At 30.7% G+C, this 19,658-nt stretch overlaps 1 protein-coding gene across 1 annotated transcript; it reads right to left on the reverse strand.

Moving 5' to 3' along the window:
• Positions 1-1,991: 1,991 nt before the first annotated feature.
• Positions 1,992-3,034, reverse strand: LOC127121553 (transcriptional regulator SUPERMAN). The gene has a single exon (XM_051052024.1). It carries the CDS (start codon positions 2,837-2,839, stop codon positions 2,120-2,122), a length of 720 nt encoding a protein of 239 aa, XP_050907981.1. The 5' UTR covers positions 2,840-3,034; the 3' UTR covers positions 1,992-2,119.
• Between the last annotated feature and the right edge of the window lie 16,624 nt (positions 3,035-19,658).

Raw genomic sequence — 19,658 nt, forward strand, 5'->3', positions numbered from 1 at the left:
AAAGACAGAGACAAAAGTGACTGATTAACATTATTTGGACAGTATCACCACTGTGACGGTGCATAGTTGCCGCTACCTAATCCCTTAACAATGTAAGATGAATTCTAGAGTGTCCTAAGAATATTGATATTACAACCACCGGACCAAGTGTTGAATTTCAAGCATTGATTATGAAACTGATGTTATCTCAACCATAATATTTAAATAAGTTGCAATAGAGTAAACTTTAATTTTTTGCAATTAATAAAATGGAACTCTAGATGCTATAGGTTGAAGTTGTATTAGTCTTGAAGTTTTTCAGGAGTCAAAACTTTATCCTTTGAAATAGTTTTTTAGATGAAAATCAAATTCATTTAAGATGGTATTAGAGTGGATCTTGAAATTGTATTGAAGTCTGAGATTGTTTAATTAAAACATGAGTAGCTTTAATCGATATCGGTCAGCACCTTGCCCTCTTCCATGAGAGAATTAGAGAGTCGGTCTCTATCGAATAAAAAGGTTTTTATATGTGATAAGATAACTTCGACATCAATAGACTAATCTAGACTAAAAGGAAAAGTGAAGATAATTGGGCACTCTAATTTCAAGGAGTTTCAAATTCAAAAAGCAGAACTTTAGCGAGGTCTTACCAATTGAAAAATATATAAATTTTGTATTAATTTTTTTTAGAAACTAAATATTCTTAGTATGCAATTGTAGAGACTAATTCCTCGAATCGATGAAACTTTAATGGATGACAAAGTTCTCTTTCAAAAAAATTAATTTAAGGAATTAAAAATATGAAAGTGACAATCTCTATTCATAAAATTTGTGAAAAATATCTATAGAAATATAGATGAAGTCACCTTATAGTAATTTGTTCCAACTCAAAATATAAACAAATAAAAGGATAATATTAAAAAAAAGGATTTTCTGTTAATAAGGTTTTTTACTTGAAATATATTAAAATATACAAATGTTATCCCAACTTATCCCAAAATTCAACTGGTTGCAATCCAATCCATTGCAGAATTCTCTAAAAACTTTAACACCCAAAGTGTTTAAGAACAAATGAGTGGAAGAGGACCATCAGATCACATAACCATTGATCTTTTATAACATCTATTCCCCTTTGGAGAGTTGTCCAAATTACTATAATTAATCTTTAAAAATATTTCATTAAATTACATCATTTCTGACTTAATAAGATTTTCCATAATAAGATTTTATGACAAGAAATAAGTTAAAATGAACTGATATTAAATGTATAAGAATAAAAACCTAGCCCGGGGTATTTCATTTCAAGACGCAAAGAATAAATTTAGATTACCAGCAGCCAAAAATTGATATAATTTCACAGATATAGCCAAAAGTGATCACTGGTCAATTGTTATAGTAATGTTTCTGTGTAAGACAAGCATATTCTAATTCTTCTATCTCTTCCATAAATAACATCGCTTTGAAAACGAAGTGTATGGAGGAACAATCTAACTCAAATATATCAACAATAAAACCAAAATATATAAGAACCATTCAACCCAATATTGTCAAAAAACAGAAACAATAAAATCATTAAAATTGCATGTTTGAAGTTTTTGGTAAAAAGTGGTGTGAACAGTAATACTTTTTTTAATGCAAAAAGATGAAAATAATAATAATCCCCACGGAAATGTATGCCCAGAAACATATATTTGTGTGTAAACAAGAAAATGACACTTCACTGCAACCTTTTCAATGTCTTCTTCAAAACCCTAATTTTTTTTTATCATTACAATTACTACTTGCAATTCAGAATCATAGCCACAAAACCAGTCACATAATAATAAATTCAATCAACCACAAAAAATGTTGAATTATTGAAATTAACCCCCAAAACCCCAACCAAAAACAAAATCCATTTATAGTCCTATCAATTTCATAAAAAAAGCTAGCTGGACATGGTGTCTCAATCATTAAGAAAATTACAGGACACTAATTTCTTCTTCACTACACACTGCAAAAGTGAGAACAAGTTAATATATAAGAGTACTTGTAGGAATTTATAATTGAATATTTTTCATACACGCTAAAATGAATTAATAACTTCAAATATAAATAAAAATTCATCCACCTATATATCTATGATGTAGCTATAGATTTTTCATGCCGGTGATGGCTTGTTCCCCAAACGTAGCTCAAGATCGAGTTCTTCAATTTCATGAACCTTATTATCAATGGAGGTGCAGATAGTAGGTTTGTTAGAAAAAGAAGAGATGCTATTGTTAATCAAATTTCTAGCTGAATTAGCCTGAAAATGAAAAGATGGAGGAGAACAAGGTTGCATGTGCATCATGAAGTTGTTTGTTGGATAAGATGATGATGAGATAGAGAGAAAAGTTGAAGGAGATTCTCCATTAGAATCATTGAAGGAAGAAATATTAGGGTTTGGTGAATGGTAAAAAAGGCACAATCCAGCATTAACAAGCTCTTGAGGAGGGATATGTATGAACGGAGAAGAAGGATGATGAGAGGAGGAATTTAACGGTGGTTGATTTTGATGGAGACGAGCCCGGTCGCGGCGGTGGACGTTCATATGACCGCCAAGAGCTTGAGCTGACCGAAACTCTCTTCTACAAAAAGTGCAGGTGTAGGATCTTGGTGGCCACGTTGTGTTCATCATGTTCCTTGTGTCTTCTGCAAAAGCTCTTACCTCCCATGAATCTTCATCTTCTTGTTCTTGATGTTGTTGTTGTTTAGGGTTCCACATCCAAGTTGATGGTGATGGTGTGGTGGTGCTGGTGGTGTTAGGGTTTGATTGTGATTGTGATGAATTTTGGATCTGAGTAGTAGTCATGGAAAGAAGGGCAATATCTGTAGCCATGGTACTGTCACTGACATTTAAGATAGAAAGATATTGGTGATGGGGGATGAAAATGAAGATTAAAATAATTGCTTATTTAAATATACTAGAGGATATTATTAATTTAGGAAGACAGAGTTAAACTTTAAACAACAAATCGAATGTATCACCCATTAATAAATTTGAAGTTGGATCATAGCTTAATAAAGACAATTCTTTCCTTTGGCATCTACGCCATTGAAGGCAAACTATTTATTAGTATTTACATAAGATATTCAAATATGTAAAAAGGGTAAACATGTTGAAATATTTTATCATTTAATTAGATTTCAACATTATGTTTTGCAAATTATATTAGTTGTTTATTAAAAGATTTTATCTTTGTGTATCTATCAGGATTAAAAGATTTTTGAGATTTTTGAGATTTTTGAGATTATGTTGGCAAATATTTTTAAAATGTGATTTTATTCACTGTTAAAGAGAGTCTCTATCATTTAAGTATTTAGGTTTTTTTAGTAGGGGCGAATTCTCGATTGTCCTTTACATAGGAATTTTTAATTAATCTTATCACTAGGCGGTTTCTCAATTATGTTCTTAATGCTATTTCTATCTTCTTTTTGTCTTTTATAAAGATGCCTATTACGGTTTGAAAGAAGATTGTGAGAATTCAAAGAAGATTTTTGTGGGGTGGTGTTAGATGAGGCTCTAAGGTTGTTTGGGGTAGGTGATCTGATGTTCGCAAAACCAAGAGGTGTGGGGGCTTAGGTGTTCGTGATCTTTGGATGGTTAGTCTGACTTTGTTAAGTAAATGGGGTGGCAATTGATTTCGGGTGATGCAAGTTTATGGTGGGATATCCTATATGCTAGGTATGAAGTTATTCATACTACTTCTGTCTCGGGTGGCAGAGTTATCTCTCTTGCTACGCGTCTCCTTCGTGGAGAAAGGTATCTCCTCTAGGTAGCCAAGGAGAGGACCCATCAATTGATTTCAGGATAGTGTTGTTAAGAAAGTTGGTTTTGGTCTCCTCGCTAATTTATGGAGTGATCCCTGGGTGGATTTGATTCCTCTCAAAGTTAGATTTTTGTAGCTTTTCTCTATCTCTTAGCAGAAAGAGTGTTTTTGTGGGGGATGAGGGTAGGTGGGAGTGGCGGTCTTGGGTTTGTGATTTAACTGGATAATAGTTTGTATTTTTTAGTGTGAGCATGCACAAATAACTAATCTTCTCTTAATCGTTAGGGACTTTACTCCTTCTTCCTAGTCAGACAAGTGGTGGTGGCGCCACTCTAAAGATGGTTGTTACTCGGTGGCCTCAACGTATTCCTTTCTCCGCACCCACAATTTTCCTAGTAATCATCAAGTCCTGGTAATGGATTTAGTATTTCATAGTATTTGGAATAGCTGCCCCCCCCCCCCCCCCCCCCCCCCCTAAAGTTATCATTTTCTCCTAGCAACTCTTGTAGGATATGATTCCTATCAGAGATAATTTACTTAAAAGGGATACTTCTTAGTTCAATGGATATCTATCAACCTTTTTGTTCTAGAATTCTAAGTCCTCTGATAATCTTTTTTGTGACTTGTAACGTAATGGAGGTCCTCACTGCTATAAATAACACATGTCATGTCCAATGTGAAATGAATTTCACCTCGGTTACCATGCCGAGGTAATGAATGGTGACATGAAAAGTGTGATATTTACCGCTCGATTTAAAAATAACTAAGGGATTATTTTAAATGGTCATGGGTTCGAACCTCATCAATAGTTTTTTTATATTTTTCAAACTAGCACCATATACCTCTCGATTTTATAACAAACCGAGGTGAAAGATATATATATATATATATATATATATATATATATATATATATATATATATATATATATATATATATATATATATATATATATATATATATATTACATTGTTTACATGAAATATTAATAAATTAAATTGTTTACAAACTACATTGTTTACACAAAATAGTAAAGTAAAAATGTTGTTCTTCATCGTCATCGCTGACAGTGAAGAATAAATGTTGGATCTCTTGGAGAAGAGTAATTATCCGGGATCCTCGTTTCATTGATCTTGAGGAAGATCAAATGTTGAATGCAACATGTTCTCTATGACTTTTACATTTATTTGCTTTTGATATAAAAAAAAAAGGTTAGATAAATAAAACAAATACTAAGTTATATGATTATATAAGAACACAAACTTTGAACCCCAAATAATTTTCTGCACTTGCAATCCATCACTTGCAAAGTAAATACAATACTCTAACCAACCACATATTAAAAACATAAATTTTTTTCTGATCTTGCAATCTATCACATTGATACAAAGCTTCGATTAAACATTGAGGATTTCACAATGTTTAGTTTCTTGTGGATTCACTAATATTCAAAATTCTTTTATAATGAGACTGTTAGGTTTCACGAAGATCACTATTTGCAGTGTTTTGAGCGTTGATACTCGTTAAATGGACGACAAAGATTTGTTTAAGGACAGTGAAAAAACACCTTTATATTTTATCTCAATAAAATATGTTCCAATAAAATATTTTACCTTGGTTATTACTAAAAATCGAGGTAAAATCTATTTCTTTTTAGATAAAAAAATAACAAAAATATGTTTTAATCCAAGCGTCACATACCTCTCGGTTTCTGTTAAAAATCGGGGGGATTTTTTTTTATATTTACATTGTTTACACAGAATAATAAAATAAATTGTTCAAACAAATCAAGAGTTTGACAATGGATTCTTGGAGAACAATATATCTTTCCAAATTTCTGATAAGTTATCTGTTCCAACTAAGAGAATTTTTTTTCTGTACTTGCAATCCGTCCCAGAGATATTCATTATCTTGAGGATATGTTTTTCATGATAAATGCTTTCACATGACAGAGAACATGAAAGAGAACGTGAAAGAGAAATTGATGATTGTTTTTAGGAATAAATTTCTCAATATTGTCAATCGATGAAAGCAATAAATTTTCAATATTTTCTCTGATCGACAACATAGGAAGTTTATTACAAAAATACAACAACAACATCAGCATCATTATGTGAGATAGATCGTAAGGGCAGAAAAAAAATATTTTGTTCAATATTGAAGAACAATGAACATTTTTTTGTCTTGCAATCCATCCCAGAAACGGATGCATAAGACTTTGGAGCGACTACATATAAGTTTGGTTTAGGGTAAAATCTGATTAACGAGTTGTTTTATAGTAAAATATGATATTTTAATCCCTCGGTTATTAAATATAACTGAAGGAATAGATCATTAATTTATAAATTAAAAATAATATAAAAAGAAAAACATAACTTTTAAAGAAATAAAAACATAAATTTGATGTTGGGATTCGAAGCATGCCCTGGAACTTTTTTCCCCTCGATTTATTTAAAAATCGAGGGAATATGTGATATTTAATAAAAAAAAAATATAAATCATGACGCGCCTTGATCTTTTACCTCGGTTTTTGGTAGGGTGAGGGGAATGTTTTGTAATAAAATGTATTATTTGTAGGAGTGTCTTCTATGCTTTGGGGAATGTGTGTTATAATTTGATATGTTGTGATCTAGTCGATTTGGAAATCTTTGGATGATATTATGCTCTCAGGTAAATTAGTGACTACGAAGGATGTGAAATGCATGAGTATCTTTTTGGCATGGGAATGCTATCTTGATAGATTTTGGAGAACTCATGTACTTTCTTGGCATGCCTCGAGAACCCTAGCAAGCATATAAGTCAATAACGGTTTGATTGTCTTCGAACTCCTCTTAATGTGTTCTTGTTGCTTCAATGGAGTTTAGTTGTTGGTTTTGTTGATCCTAGGCTCATTCTTTGTCTGGTGCCTTATTTTTGACCTTTTAGTTATTTGTTCTTTTTTTTTGTATTTCTTTTTTGATAGGGTTTGGTGGTTATGGTATGTAGTTATGTTCGTTCTTTTTTTTTTAAGGTTGGGTTGCTTTGGTACCTCCCATGTCTCTTCTGACCTCCTCATATGTACTTTACCATTGTGTCTCTTTATCTTTATTCTATATAATATATTTGCTTTTGAAAAAATAGTAATTAAATTGAGTAATAAGATTAATCATATTTTATTTTAATAATTAATTATTTTATTCAATTATAAGAGTTTTATAAGTGCATGTTAGGATGGGTTATTTTAGAATTATAAATTTTTTAATTGATTATTACTGTAAAAAGATTAGTGTTGAGAAATACCCACAAACATTTTTCTTCAGTTTGTTTATGTTTCAAATCACTATTTTGAGACACTTTAACTTTGGATTCATATATAGATTGTAAAATGTTGATAACTTAACATGTGTTATATTAGTAATTGTATTAATTAGTTATTAAAAATTTTAATCAAGAAAATATATTTAAAAAATTTGAATCCAAACACAGCGTAAGATAAGAGCTAAAGAATTACAAACACTGCACAATATGGGTGTTCACGGTGCGGTTTGGACGGTTTTGACGCTAAAAATCATCCGAACCGCAAGAGAAAAAAGCATGCGGTTTGGTTTGGTTTGGTTGACTTTTAGAAAAAACACCAAACCAAACTAAACCAATGCGGTTTGGATTGATTCGATTTTTTACAAGATTTTTATCGAGCAATACATACACCTATAAAGAACAACATAATTTTATGTTTAGTCATTCATACTTTACCAAATAACAACAAAATTCATCATATTTAGACAAAAAATTCTCATTCAATATACAAAAATAAGATTAGATAAAAGTGGAATAAAAAACATAAAATAGTAGCATAAAATAATCTAAAAAATAAAAAGCGGAGAAGATGATAGATTAAAGAAGATGAAAAAGAAAGAACACAAGAGATGCGAGATTAGAGAAGAAAGATGCGATAAAAACGTAATTGGAAGCGAAACAATAACATCAAATTAAGAAAATGAAAAATAAAGAACATAAGAGATGAGAGATTAGAGTAGAAGATGTGAGATGTATATGACAAAGAAGATGAGAAGAATGTGCGATACTATTAGGAGAGATGTGAAAAGGTTGAAACTAAAATCCTAAGTGTGAGTAAGAGAATTTTCGTAGGGTTAAGGCATAATAGGTTTGGATTTTGGGTTGAATGTGGGATAAGTGAAGTTTAGGTTATAATATCATGCAGTTTGGTTTGGTTTAGTTCGATTTTCAAAATACAAATCGCAAACCAAACCGAACTACGCAGTTTTGTTATAAAATGACTCAAACACATCCAAATCAAATGCGATTTTTTGCGGTTTCGATTTGGCTTAATTTGCGATTTTCTATTAGGTTGGTTCGGTTTTGAACACTCATACAGGCCGGAAAAAATAACAAGAAAAAATATCAGTGAACATAAACATCACTGGGACACCGGTTAAGTAGACAAATATTTTCTTCTAAAAGATTATATATATATATATATATATATATATATATATATATATATATATATATATATATATATATATATATATATATATATATATATATATATATATATATATAAAATTCATTTCCAATTTTGGAGAAAATGTAAAAGGGTTTGACATATCGTGGTGGGATGGTATTTGATTTACTAAGCATTTTGTGATTTTTTTTAGATGTTCCCTTTGGTTTAGTTAGCATTTTGTGATTTTTTTTTAGATGTTCCCTTTGATTGGTGGCCTTTCTAGAATTAGGTGAGATCTGCTTTTGATTTAATATGTTGTGATTTAGTCTATTTATAAATTTCGGAATGATATAGTACTCTCACGTAAGTAGGTGATTTTAGAGAACGTGGAATACATCAGTATTTTTTTGGTTTAAAAATTATATGTTGGTAAATTTGTTGATATCTTCTAAACTTTTTTTGTTTGAATTGAGAATCTTATCATGGATTCAGAACCAATAGTAATATAAGTGTCTTTGTCTCTTTTGTTGTGTTTTTTGTGTTCATGGGGAGGTTATCGTTACCTTTATCTTATCCTTGATTAAGGACATTTAGTTTGTTCTTCTGCCTATAGTTAACGAAATCTTAGCTTTATTTTTATGATTTGATTGTTTTTCATTTTGTGTGTACTTTATGGTAGCAAGGTATCTCTTGAGTTTGTTTTCAGCTATATCTCCTTCATCTTTAGTGTCTATATATATATATATATATATGTATATATATATATATATATATATATATATATATATATATATATATATATATATATATATATATATATATATATATATATATATATATATAATATATATATATATATATATATATATATATATATATATATATATATATATATATATATATATATATATATATATATATAAAAGGTTCATCATTGAACCAAGTTATATCAGACGCTCATGTAATTTAATATTTCAAATTGTTATATAATAATTTATTAATTTATTTCTATTTTTAATAATAAATTAATAGTAGTTAGTATTTTATTCACGTGTTTGTTAGAGACGGAACCTTAAACTTGTAGAACCTTTAACGTGTAGTTCAACTCAGTTCAAGTTGCCACATAATTGTCTATGAAGTGCTAGCTCAAGTAATAAAAATTTAGATTTGCTATCTTAAGAATGAGGTTCAAATTTTTTTGAAGAGCAATATTATAAATGATCATTATTTTCTTATCGATTAAAAATTATTTGTCTTCTTCAATTTTGTTTATAAGAAAATGTCACATTGTTCATTTTGTCAGTGATGTACATTTGGACCACCTAGATTGTATGTATCTTCATAATTGTGAGGGGGATGATCTGCCCTTATGCTCTGCTTTATACATTGATTTCATGTTTTTATTATTATTTTTTATCGAATACCTCAGTTCTTAATTTACTTAATATAAGTCTTTTTATTCTTCAAATCTCTTATTCTTAATTTATTTAATATAAATCTCCTTATTCTTTAAACCTCTTTTATTTTTAATTTAATGTGAGTGCTAAAGGGTGTTGAGAATTTTTTCCACTATAAAGTTGAACATCTTCTTTTTAAATATTTAAGGAGGTTGATATGGGCTAATTCGAGGAGGATAAGTATCTAAAAACCTATGGTTAAGTTAGTAGGAAAAAACTTGACCTTTTAAAGATTTAGCTTCGTTAGTCTTAATGGGAATGTGGTCCTTCTAAACTCAGTTCTGAATTCTATATCAATTTTATTTGTCTCTTTTTGAAGATGTCAATGGTAGTGTGGAAGAAGTTGGTTAAGATGCAAAAGATATTTTCTATAGGATGGGTTAAAAGGTGGGGTGAAGGTGGTGTGGGTAAAGTTGGAGGATGTGTGTGAATCTAATGGCCTTGGAGGTCTCAGGGTTAAGGATTTGCGACTGTTGAAGTTGTCTCTTTTTTAAAAGTGGAGGTGGAAGGTTAATGAGGAACAACCTTCCTTGTGGAGTGATATCATCTCGCCTAGGTATAGGTCCCAAGTTCTAGAGTCTCTCGATTGGGGAGGGGGGGACTAGGGTCTTAAGAGGACCTTCATTGATGGAAAGATGTTTCTTTTCTAGGATCTAAGTTAGATGAGTTGTTAGATTGGTTTGCCTCTTCTTTTAGTAAGGTGGTAAGAGATGGGATGCGTACCAGGTTTTGACATGATGTATGAGTAAAGTCCAGTTCTTTTAGTGTTATGTATGAGCGATTATTTATAGTTTCTAAGTAGAGGTCTCAGGCGGTGGGAGGGATGGGTGGTTGGGTGGAAGGTCTTTGAGTTTGTAATTTTATGTTATGGTGTTCCCTCTTGGTTTAGGGGAATAGCTCCTTCTAGAGCTTATAAGGCGGGTGGATTTAACGGTTAAATAAGGTCAGGTGGATACTTGGGTTTGGAATCTTGGCCCTATGGGTAGTTTTTCATTGAAGTCTGCTTACTCTTATCTTTCTTGTTTGTTTGGTGTATATAGATTAGAGTTGAGTTGTTCCAGATTTTTGGTACAAATAAGAGGATGATATTTAGGTTGGCCTTGATTTGGAATTCGGCGATCTTTACTATATGGATGTTCCAAAATAAGCTTATTTTCTATCAAAAAAGATTGTCGGTGAATCACTGGATGAACTTGATTAGTTTTCTATTTTGGAACTGGGTTTGTTCACTTCCAACAGGCTGATTTTTCGCTGCTAGAATGGGAGCAGAACCCGCTCAAGTGCTTAGGTAAATAGGAGTGTGTTGGGTGGATATTTCCCTCTTTTCAGTTGTTTGTAGCCTTGCTTGATTTCCTTCAGCAGGCCCTCTCGGGAGGTTTCTTGATAGGGTCTCGGTGTTGTTGGTCTGTCTTGGGTACCTTTATTTTTTATTTTTCCGATTGTGTTGTTGTGGTTTCTCTTTCTTCTGAGTATTTCTGGTGCTCTTTGTTTTCCTTTTCTTGTGTGATTGGTTGTTCGTTTTCTATGTTGTAGTTGGGTTGGTTTTTCTTATTTTTTATTTAGTAGTAACTTCAATTATAATAGCTAAAAGTGATGGTTGTCGACAGATGTTTATCATAGCGGAAACTATGATAGTCAGAGTGGTAGTTGATGTTGGTTAGAATGGTAGTTGATGTTGGTCTGAGTGGTAGTCAATGATGGTTGTTGGTGTTGATCAGTGGTGGTGGCAGTTTGCCAAAGTAGTGATTAGAGTAATAGTCTTTAGTAGTGACTGATGGAGATTTGTGGTGGTAATAGAGTTATGGTTAAAATGGTAGTCTGAGGTGTGATTAGAGGTGGGCAAAGGGTGAGCTATTGTAGTTTGAATGGTGGTTGAAAGTGATTTGAGTGGTTATCAATGAGTGTAAAGTGATGGCCGGTGGTGGTTAGATTTGCTTTTGGAAGTGGATGGAATCATGATCATCAATGTTTAGAGTCGTAGTTAATTGTTCTCAAAATGGTGATTGATTGTGGTCAAAGTGGTGGTTGATAGTGGTGATCATGATGAAAAACATGAGGGAATAAAGTGGTGATTACAAGTGTTCATAATGGTGATCAATGGTGGTCAAAATAGTGGTTAGATATTGTCTGAATGGTAATTTATGATGGTCTGAATGGTGGTTGAAGATGGTCTATGGCGGTGAAAATGGTGGTTTGAGAAGTGGTCAACGATCATTGGTGATTATGTCTTATCATTACAACACAAAAATAAAAATTATAAAACCTATTTTTTTAACGGATAATTGTTTTGAAATTAAGTTTAAAAAAAACAAATTCAACTCCATTTTAGTTAAATAGGTTTTGGTTTTAAAATTTACATTCAAAAAAAATAAAATCAAAACTACCCTAAAGTGGCCTCTTACTTAATTTTTATTTTCTTATTTATGTTTTGTGAAATTCCTCTCCCCACCCCTATAATCCTCTCATAATCTCTTTAAAAATCTTACAATTTTCTTTGGATTCTAAACATAAATTAGAACGCGGTAAACTCAATAAATAAACATAAATACTAAATTAAATCAAAATTAAATTAAACACCATAATACATCAACATAAATTAAACACAAACAAGATCATGAAAAAGACAAATTACTTACTTCTCTATCGAGTTAAACCATGCACATCGCGATTCTACCAAATATCATGGGATGAAACAAACTTGAATAGATAGCCTAAACACATCAATGTATACAAGTTTATATGTACATCGTAGTACACAGAAATCGAGACTATCGATGTATTGGAGACAAAATAGTTAGCATGTACTTATTCCGTTGTAAGAGTCGCTCAGATTAGTACTAGACCAAATTAATCCATATTTGAATAAATAATAGTAGAAACATGTTCATATAGACAGAGTGTCTATCAATGAGTGGCATAAGAGTAGAAAAATGTCTCATGTCATATTACTCGATCTTGACACTCGCAATAGAGTTTTGGAATATGATGTCTTTTACAAATAATGAATTAGTTATATCATATTTCATCCTCTGTGTTCTTTTATTCATAATCCCGACTGCCAATCCTAGGAAATGATGAAATATCCATGCATGAATCAACATATAGTAATAAGTAAACAACATCGAATATAATATTTTGAACAACTAATTAAATAATTAACATGAATATGTTACTTGAATAATGCCATATACCATGTCAATTGCTTCGTCCTAAACTTTGTGGTAACATTAAGCTTCCCATATAAGAAATCCAAGCCAGCAATTCCCTAGGCAAAGTAATTGACCATATTGAGATTCTTGAAACACTCAAAATACACCACACAGGTATAAGAGTGGCTCTTGTCTACCATTATGGCCGAGCTCACCAAATACAAGAGATACACTATGACAACAAGGGATATTCGCATATTGAGTTTGATCTAATTTGATTTAATCTAATACTCAACCCGATCAAAAATCTTTGGTTTAGGTTAAATGTTCAATCTATACTTATAAGACTAAATCCGAACAAAACCAACCCGTTCATCAATGAGTTGGGTTGGGTTTATGGATCATCTACTAATATAATATTCAAATTCTAAATAAAATATCAATTTAATTAACACATTTATTTTATAAAAACATTAAAAAATCATAAAATTTTAGTATTTAATTTGAATAAAATCTATCGATTAATAACTAGAAACTCTTTTACGATTCAAATTAAGTTAGAAAAACATACAAATGGTGTAAAGTATAATTTAAAATGTAAGATATATCTCTTTTTTAATAAATAAAATTGATCTCTCAAATTTGATTTAGACTTAGACTTTTACAATTAATAAAAACTATAATTATATTTAAAAAAATATATGTATTGTAAGAATTATGCTAGATAATTTATAAATAAATTAAATTTAAAATAGTGTGACATATCAATGGGTTGGGTTCGCGGGTTCGTGGATTTAAAACATCAAACCTGTTACCCAAACCGAATACCAATGGATTTGATTGGGTTGGTTCTAGTTGGACCTGTATATAATTGGGTTGGGTAAAAATAAGGATTGGGTTGGATTGGGTGTGTGGGTTCGCGGGTTGACCCGTACCCATGAACACCCCTAATGATAACACCTTTTATCTTCAGCGCCAATCGAATTTATAACTACTAGGTGTCTTTCAAACTTATCTTTCAAGTACTTAAATCATATATGATCCCCCATGGTCTTTTCAAATTAGCAGGTCATATATCTAATCTAATTTGCTCAACAACAATTTATAGTGTTTCACGGTTGGTCAAAGCATTGTGGTCAAGAAGACAACACTATATGGTTAGATGTAGCATACATGGTCCATCATCCAGTGTCATTTTCATCTCCCTAAGCAGTAGATAAAAGGTGTTTGTCTCCTCATACCACCTCTCATAAAATGGTCGGTATTATGCCATTATCAACCACGATGTAACAAGTGGTAGCAAGCTCAACTAACCCATTATGTCTTATAGCACTAGTGGACCATATTTTTCCCAGGACAGTTAAATTAATGATCTTATTACCGTTACTCACACATTTAAGTAGCAATTCGCAGAATTGGAAATAAATAGAATAAATTAGAAGAAAAATAAAACAAGAAAATAAAATAAATTGTAAAAATTATTAAATTGAAAAAAGTATCATACCTCTCCCACTCATATATGTTTGGCCACATGGTATCAGCCTCTAGGATATAACTGACCCTAAACAACAACCTCTTACACCTGAGGCTCCTTAAGATATGGATCGTGTTGAAGCTAAGGTTATGCCTTTGATGGTATGACTCTATATGTTTGGATCTTATGTTGATGCTCTTGGCTAGTAGAGGAAATAAATGAGTTTATGTTCCCCCGAACACGATATCTCGTCATATTATTACTATCCATTGCTGAAAAAATTGACAAAAATATAAATAAATCAACAAGTTCGATTACAATTATACATTAAAAAAATAAGTAAATAAAGAAATAAAAAAATGCACATAGACCTCTAAATTAGGATTATAGAATCTAAATACATGTTGACTGGTGTGTGATTAGATTCTATAATCTAAATTATGAAGAAGACGTTCCTCATCTATCTTAGCTTAGTTTTGATGAAGACGAAAGTTCATCATATACGAAAGATCAAAGAAGGAAAAGATTTGAATCAAAATTGCATAAGCTTTAGAAATCAAGATTGAATCACGATGATTAAGGTACAATGGCTATTCATATGTATATAATATTTAAATGCTCAAGAAATCACTATCATCATTTCATATATAATGTTCCTAAACTTCCATGCATCACAAGTTATCATTATATATCTTTTAAAGGCAAAAGCCATCAAGTTTTCAAAGAAAGAAATCAATTACTCCAAATTGTCATTTGCAATTTGTTTTAAAAGCTGATTTTTGTAAGTTATGGCGCTTTGAAACCCACACAATCTTACTGTTTTTCGAAACAACACACTGGTTTGTAAACTGTGGCAGTTTGAAACCATAGCAATTTTACTGTTTTCTGAAATAGCACACTGGTTTGTAAAACCGTGGTCATTTGAAACCTCCACAATTTGCACAGTTTTTTTAAACAACTTACTATTTTGAAAAATATGAATCATTGTGATTCCAAATAACTTCCAATGATCATGAAAGTTTTCCCAAACACTGCATTAAATCAAACAGGCGTAATGAGATGTATTTAAGTCAAAATACACCATTTTTTCAATGACCTCTTACATACATCATTTTTCATAATAATTCAAACAAGTTTTTCTAACGTTCATATATCCATTACAATGAAACCTTATGCCTAACTTTCATATCATTGAAAAATATATATATGTTTGGATTGTGATCAAGAGAAAGAGAAGATCAAATTAATAATCTTGGAATTCAAGCTAAGTCAAATATTACTCAAAATTCTATACAAGGTTATATTGTTTGTTCACCATTATTGTTTGGTGTGACCATCACAAGTTTTTGGTGATTGTTGTAAAAGGTTATTTTATTTGAGGAGATTCAATGTCCACCATAGTTTGGGTGTTTGTTGTAAAAGAAAATGGTTTTGCTTTCTTATGTTAGAATATTGTAGGATAGGACTTAGTGTAAGGCATGTACAAAGATCTAACATATTGGAAAATCTCTTACAGGGTGTGACGGGACTAGATGTATCCTTGGTTGGAAAGGGGAACTAGTATATATCCTTGTGTTGTTTATATTTTTCATTTATATTTCTGCATTTTTCTTCATAAGTTCATAGAAATAATTTCGGAAAAATTAGTGCATAAGAACCATCGCTTAAAAACAAAATTCTAGTAAGTCTAATTCACCCCTCTCTTAGATTGAATCTCAAACTTAAAACTGGCATGAGAGCATGTTAAGGCAACTTGCTCCTGGATCCATACATTATTGCTCCTGCTAATTAGGTTTTTAGAAATGGTGATAGTAACAACAAACCTCCATGTGTTTTTGGTGAATACAATGATTTTTGGAAGATTCACATACAAGCGTATCTAGAAGCACAAGGAGAAGAAATATGGAATGATGCTGAAAATGGTACATACATTCCTAAGACGGTCATCAATAATGTAGAACAACAAAAAGTAAAAGGCTCTTATAATGAAGATGACAATAAGAAAGTTCTATTTTACAAAAGGAAAAGAACATGAAATTTTGTTCCTGAGGGGACAGATGTTGGACACGATGTTGGGACAAGTGGTCCAATTTATTAAACCAATATGACAATAATATAACAGCAGAAATAACATAATGTAGAAAGAAATGAAAAATACAAGAAATTGGTAACTCGGTTCAGTACAAACAACATATACGTCCGGAGGGAACACTGCCAAAGAAAGGAAATTCACTACTTTGAATTAGTACAATTAGTCTTATAGCCAATCTAACCCTACGATGTTGATATGATTTTTTATATTTCAAATTTAAATTTAAATCTCCATTTAAATTTAACTTGATCTTCAACAACTGTCAAACAATTTGCAACAAATCTAATTGAATCTCAATCAAAAAATTTGCACCTAACAACATCCATCGTGGCATGCTCACAAGGGCCTGATGTTACACTACAGACATGCTGGAACATCGTGTTCCACATGTTGCACCAGAACATTCAAATTAACTCTCTTCATGAATTATAAATCTTTTTTGTGAGTGAATATTGGATTAAATAAATCTAAAATAGAACTACAATAACTGATGTATATTGTCAGATACCAGATGTTGCAACACACATGTTGGAACGTAGTGTTCCACATGTGTCACTTCTACACTAGAAATATCTTGAACGTACTCCACGTTTTTTTTAATAATGTAGCAAATCCAAAAGGAACAATAAAACATTATTCAATCAGTCCTAAGTATGGATGAATTTTGTATATCTCATTGTAAAACATCAAAAGTGACTTGTGATACTGAAGTCACACATGAAGGCACGATAGAGATAAAAAGATATAAACTATAAATTTTATCACAAGAATATAATTTTTTAGAATTCGGCCACGTGAATCGATTCTTTATTTGCAAAAGAGATTCACTCACTTAATAAATCACTTAATGGCTCTTGGAAAATCTTTTACAAATGATGAATTTGATCTCAAGGTCCTTAGATCTTTAAAAAAGGCATGGCAACCGAAGATTACAGTAATATCATAAAAGAAAAGTCCTTCTAAAATGTCTTCTGCATCATTATTTTCTAAATTACAAGAATATGAGATAGAACTTGAAAGATTGGAGAAGCATGAAGAGAATAAAAAGAACTCCAGAACTATTTCTTTAAAGACTAAGATCAAATGCTATGATAATAATCAAAAGGATGTTTCTCAATCCATTAGTGATGAAGATGATGCTCTAATCAAGAAATTTGAAATATTCTTGAGAAAGGAACTTATAAAGGAAATTAGTTCAAAAAAAGTACTAAGCAAGAAGATTACTTGATTTGAATGTGGAAAAAGATGACATATCAAAAGTGAATGCCCTACACTTCAAAAGAAAAATATATTCAAAATCAAGAAGGACAAAAGGCCAAACAAAGCATATGTAGAAGGAGATAACAATGAAATAAGTTCATATTCATAGGAAGATCATGTAAAAAGGCATTGATGGTATCACATCATTCAAGTGATGAAGAACATGAGGTTAGTAATTTTGAAATTGATGATAAACTTTCATATGATGAATTATAAAATGTTTTTCATGAATTATGTGAGTATTTTTTTTTATTTCCTAGACAATTCTCAAAACAAAAGAAAATTATTTTAAATCTAGAAACGGTGACTAATGACACAAAAGTGGAATTAGAAAAAAGTCAAGCATTTTACCTGCAATAAATGTAAAGATCATAAATCCAATTTTTTTGAGCTAAACCAAGTGATCAAGAAATATGAAAATGGTGAAATTGGTTTAGAAAATGTGTTAAGTAGTCAAATATATTCAAACAACAAATGTGGACTTGTATTTTCTAATTTTGATAAACCTAGTACAAGTAAAATTATCTTTGTAAAGGCTACTAGAAAATTCAACAATAAAGAATCAAAGAAAGTACATGTTGTAAATCATCATAAAAAGGCCTCATGATAGAAATAACTTTTATGTAAATAAAATGAATAATGTTTTTAGACCTATTTGTTTTTATTGTAATACAAAAGTCCATACCCCTGAGACTTGCTACATAAGAAACTATGGTGTTCCTTATGGTGAGTATGTATGGGTAAAAAAAGGAACTAACCCAAGATGACCCAAAGAAAAATGGGTACATAGAAAGTACTATTAATTATTGTATAGGTACTTGAAGACCATGTGTAAATCTTGTGAAATTAACATTGGTGTTTCAATATACAAGACTATATGTTATGGTAGGATTAAAGTTTCATTGAATTAAAATATGATTTGAGAAAGATTGAAAATTTGATATCAACATTGTCATCAAATCATTGTGAAAAAAGACAAGTTTTTTTTACTTATAATGTATCATTTTCCTTATTTTATGATTCTTTGGATTTTACTCTTTTTCTTTTTGATAATGTCAAAAAGAAGGAGAAGAGATATGATTGTTTTTGTTATTTTTTAGGATACCAAATACAAAGGCACAAATTGCAATATAAAAGGGGAGATATGCAAGATAGGGCTAGAAATTAAGTGTCTAGCAAAAATTTATCGTCAATATATTTTGTCATTAACAAAAAGGGGGAGACTGTGAACAAGATTGCTCATCATCTATCTTAACTTAGTTTTGATAAAGGCAAAAGTTCATCATAGAAGAAAGATCAAAGAAGAAAAAAAATGGACTCAAGTATCAAGATTGTATAAGTTTTGAAAATCATGATTGAGTCATGATGATTAAGGTTCAATGACTATTCATATGTATATAATCTTTAAATGCTCAAAAAATAATTCATCTTTTCATCTTTAATGTTCCTAAACATCCATCTATCATTCATGCATCATAAGCTATCATTATATATCGTTCAAAGGAAGAAAAAAAATCAAGTTTTCAAAGGAAACAATCGATTACTCCTTTAAATCAATCGATTCTCATGTGCAATTTGTTTAAAAAGCCTATTTTCGTAAATTGTACCAGTTCGAAACCGTAGCAATTTTTATGTTTTCTCAAACAACACATTGGTTCGGAAACTGTGAAAATTTAAAACCTCCACAATTTGCACAGTTTTTTTTATACAACATACTATTTTGAAAAATGTGAACCATTTTGATTCTAAATGATTTTCAATGATCATGAAACTTTTTTAAAACATTGCATCAAATCAAAGAGGCATAATAAGATGTATTTAACTCAAAATACATCCGTTTTTCAATTACCTCTTTCATACATCATTTTTCATAATAATTCAAACAATTTTTTTTAAACATTCATATATCCATTACAATGAAACTCTATGCATAACTTTCATATCATTGAAAATGAGTTTCATTCAATTATTTGGAACACTTATATATATATATATATATATATATATAT

This window comes from Lathyrus oleraceus, chromosome 2 (assembly GCF_024323335.1).
Source record: "Lathyrus oleraceus cultivar Zhongwan6 chromosome 2, CAAS_Psat_ZW6_1.0, whole genome shotgun sequence".
Classification (NCBI taxonomy): Eukaryota; Viridiplantae; Streptophyta; class Magnoliopsida; order Fabales; family Fabaceae; genus Lathyrus; species Lathyrus oleraceus.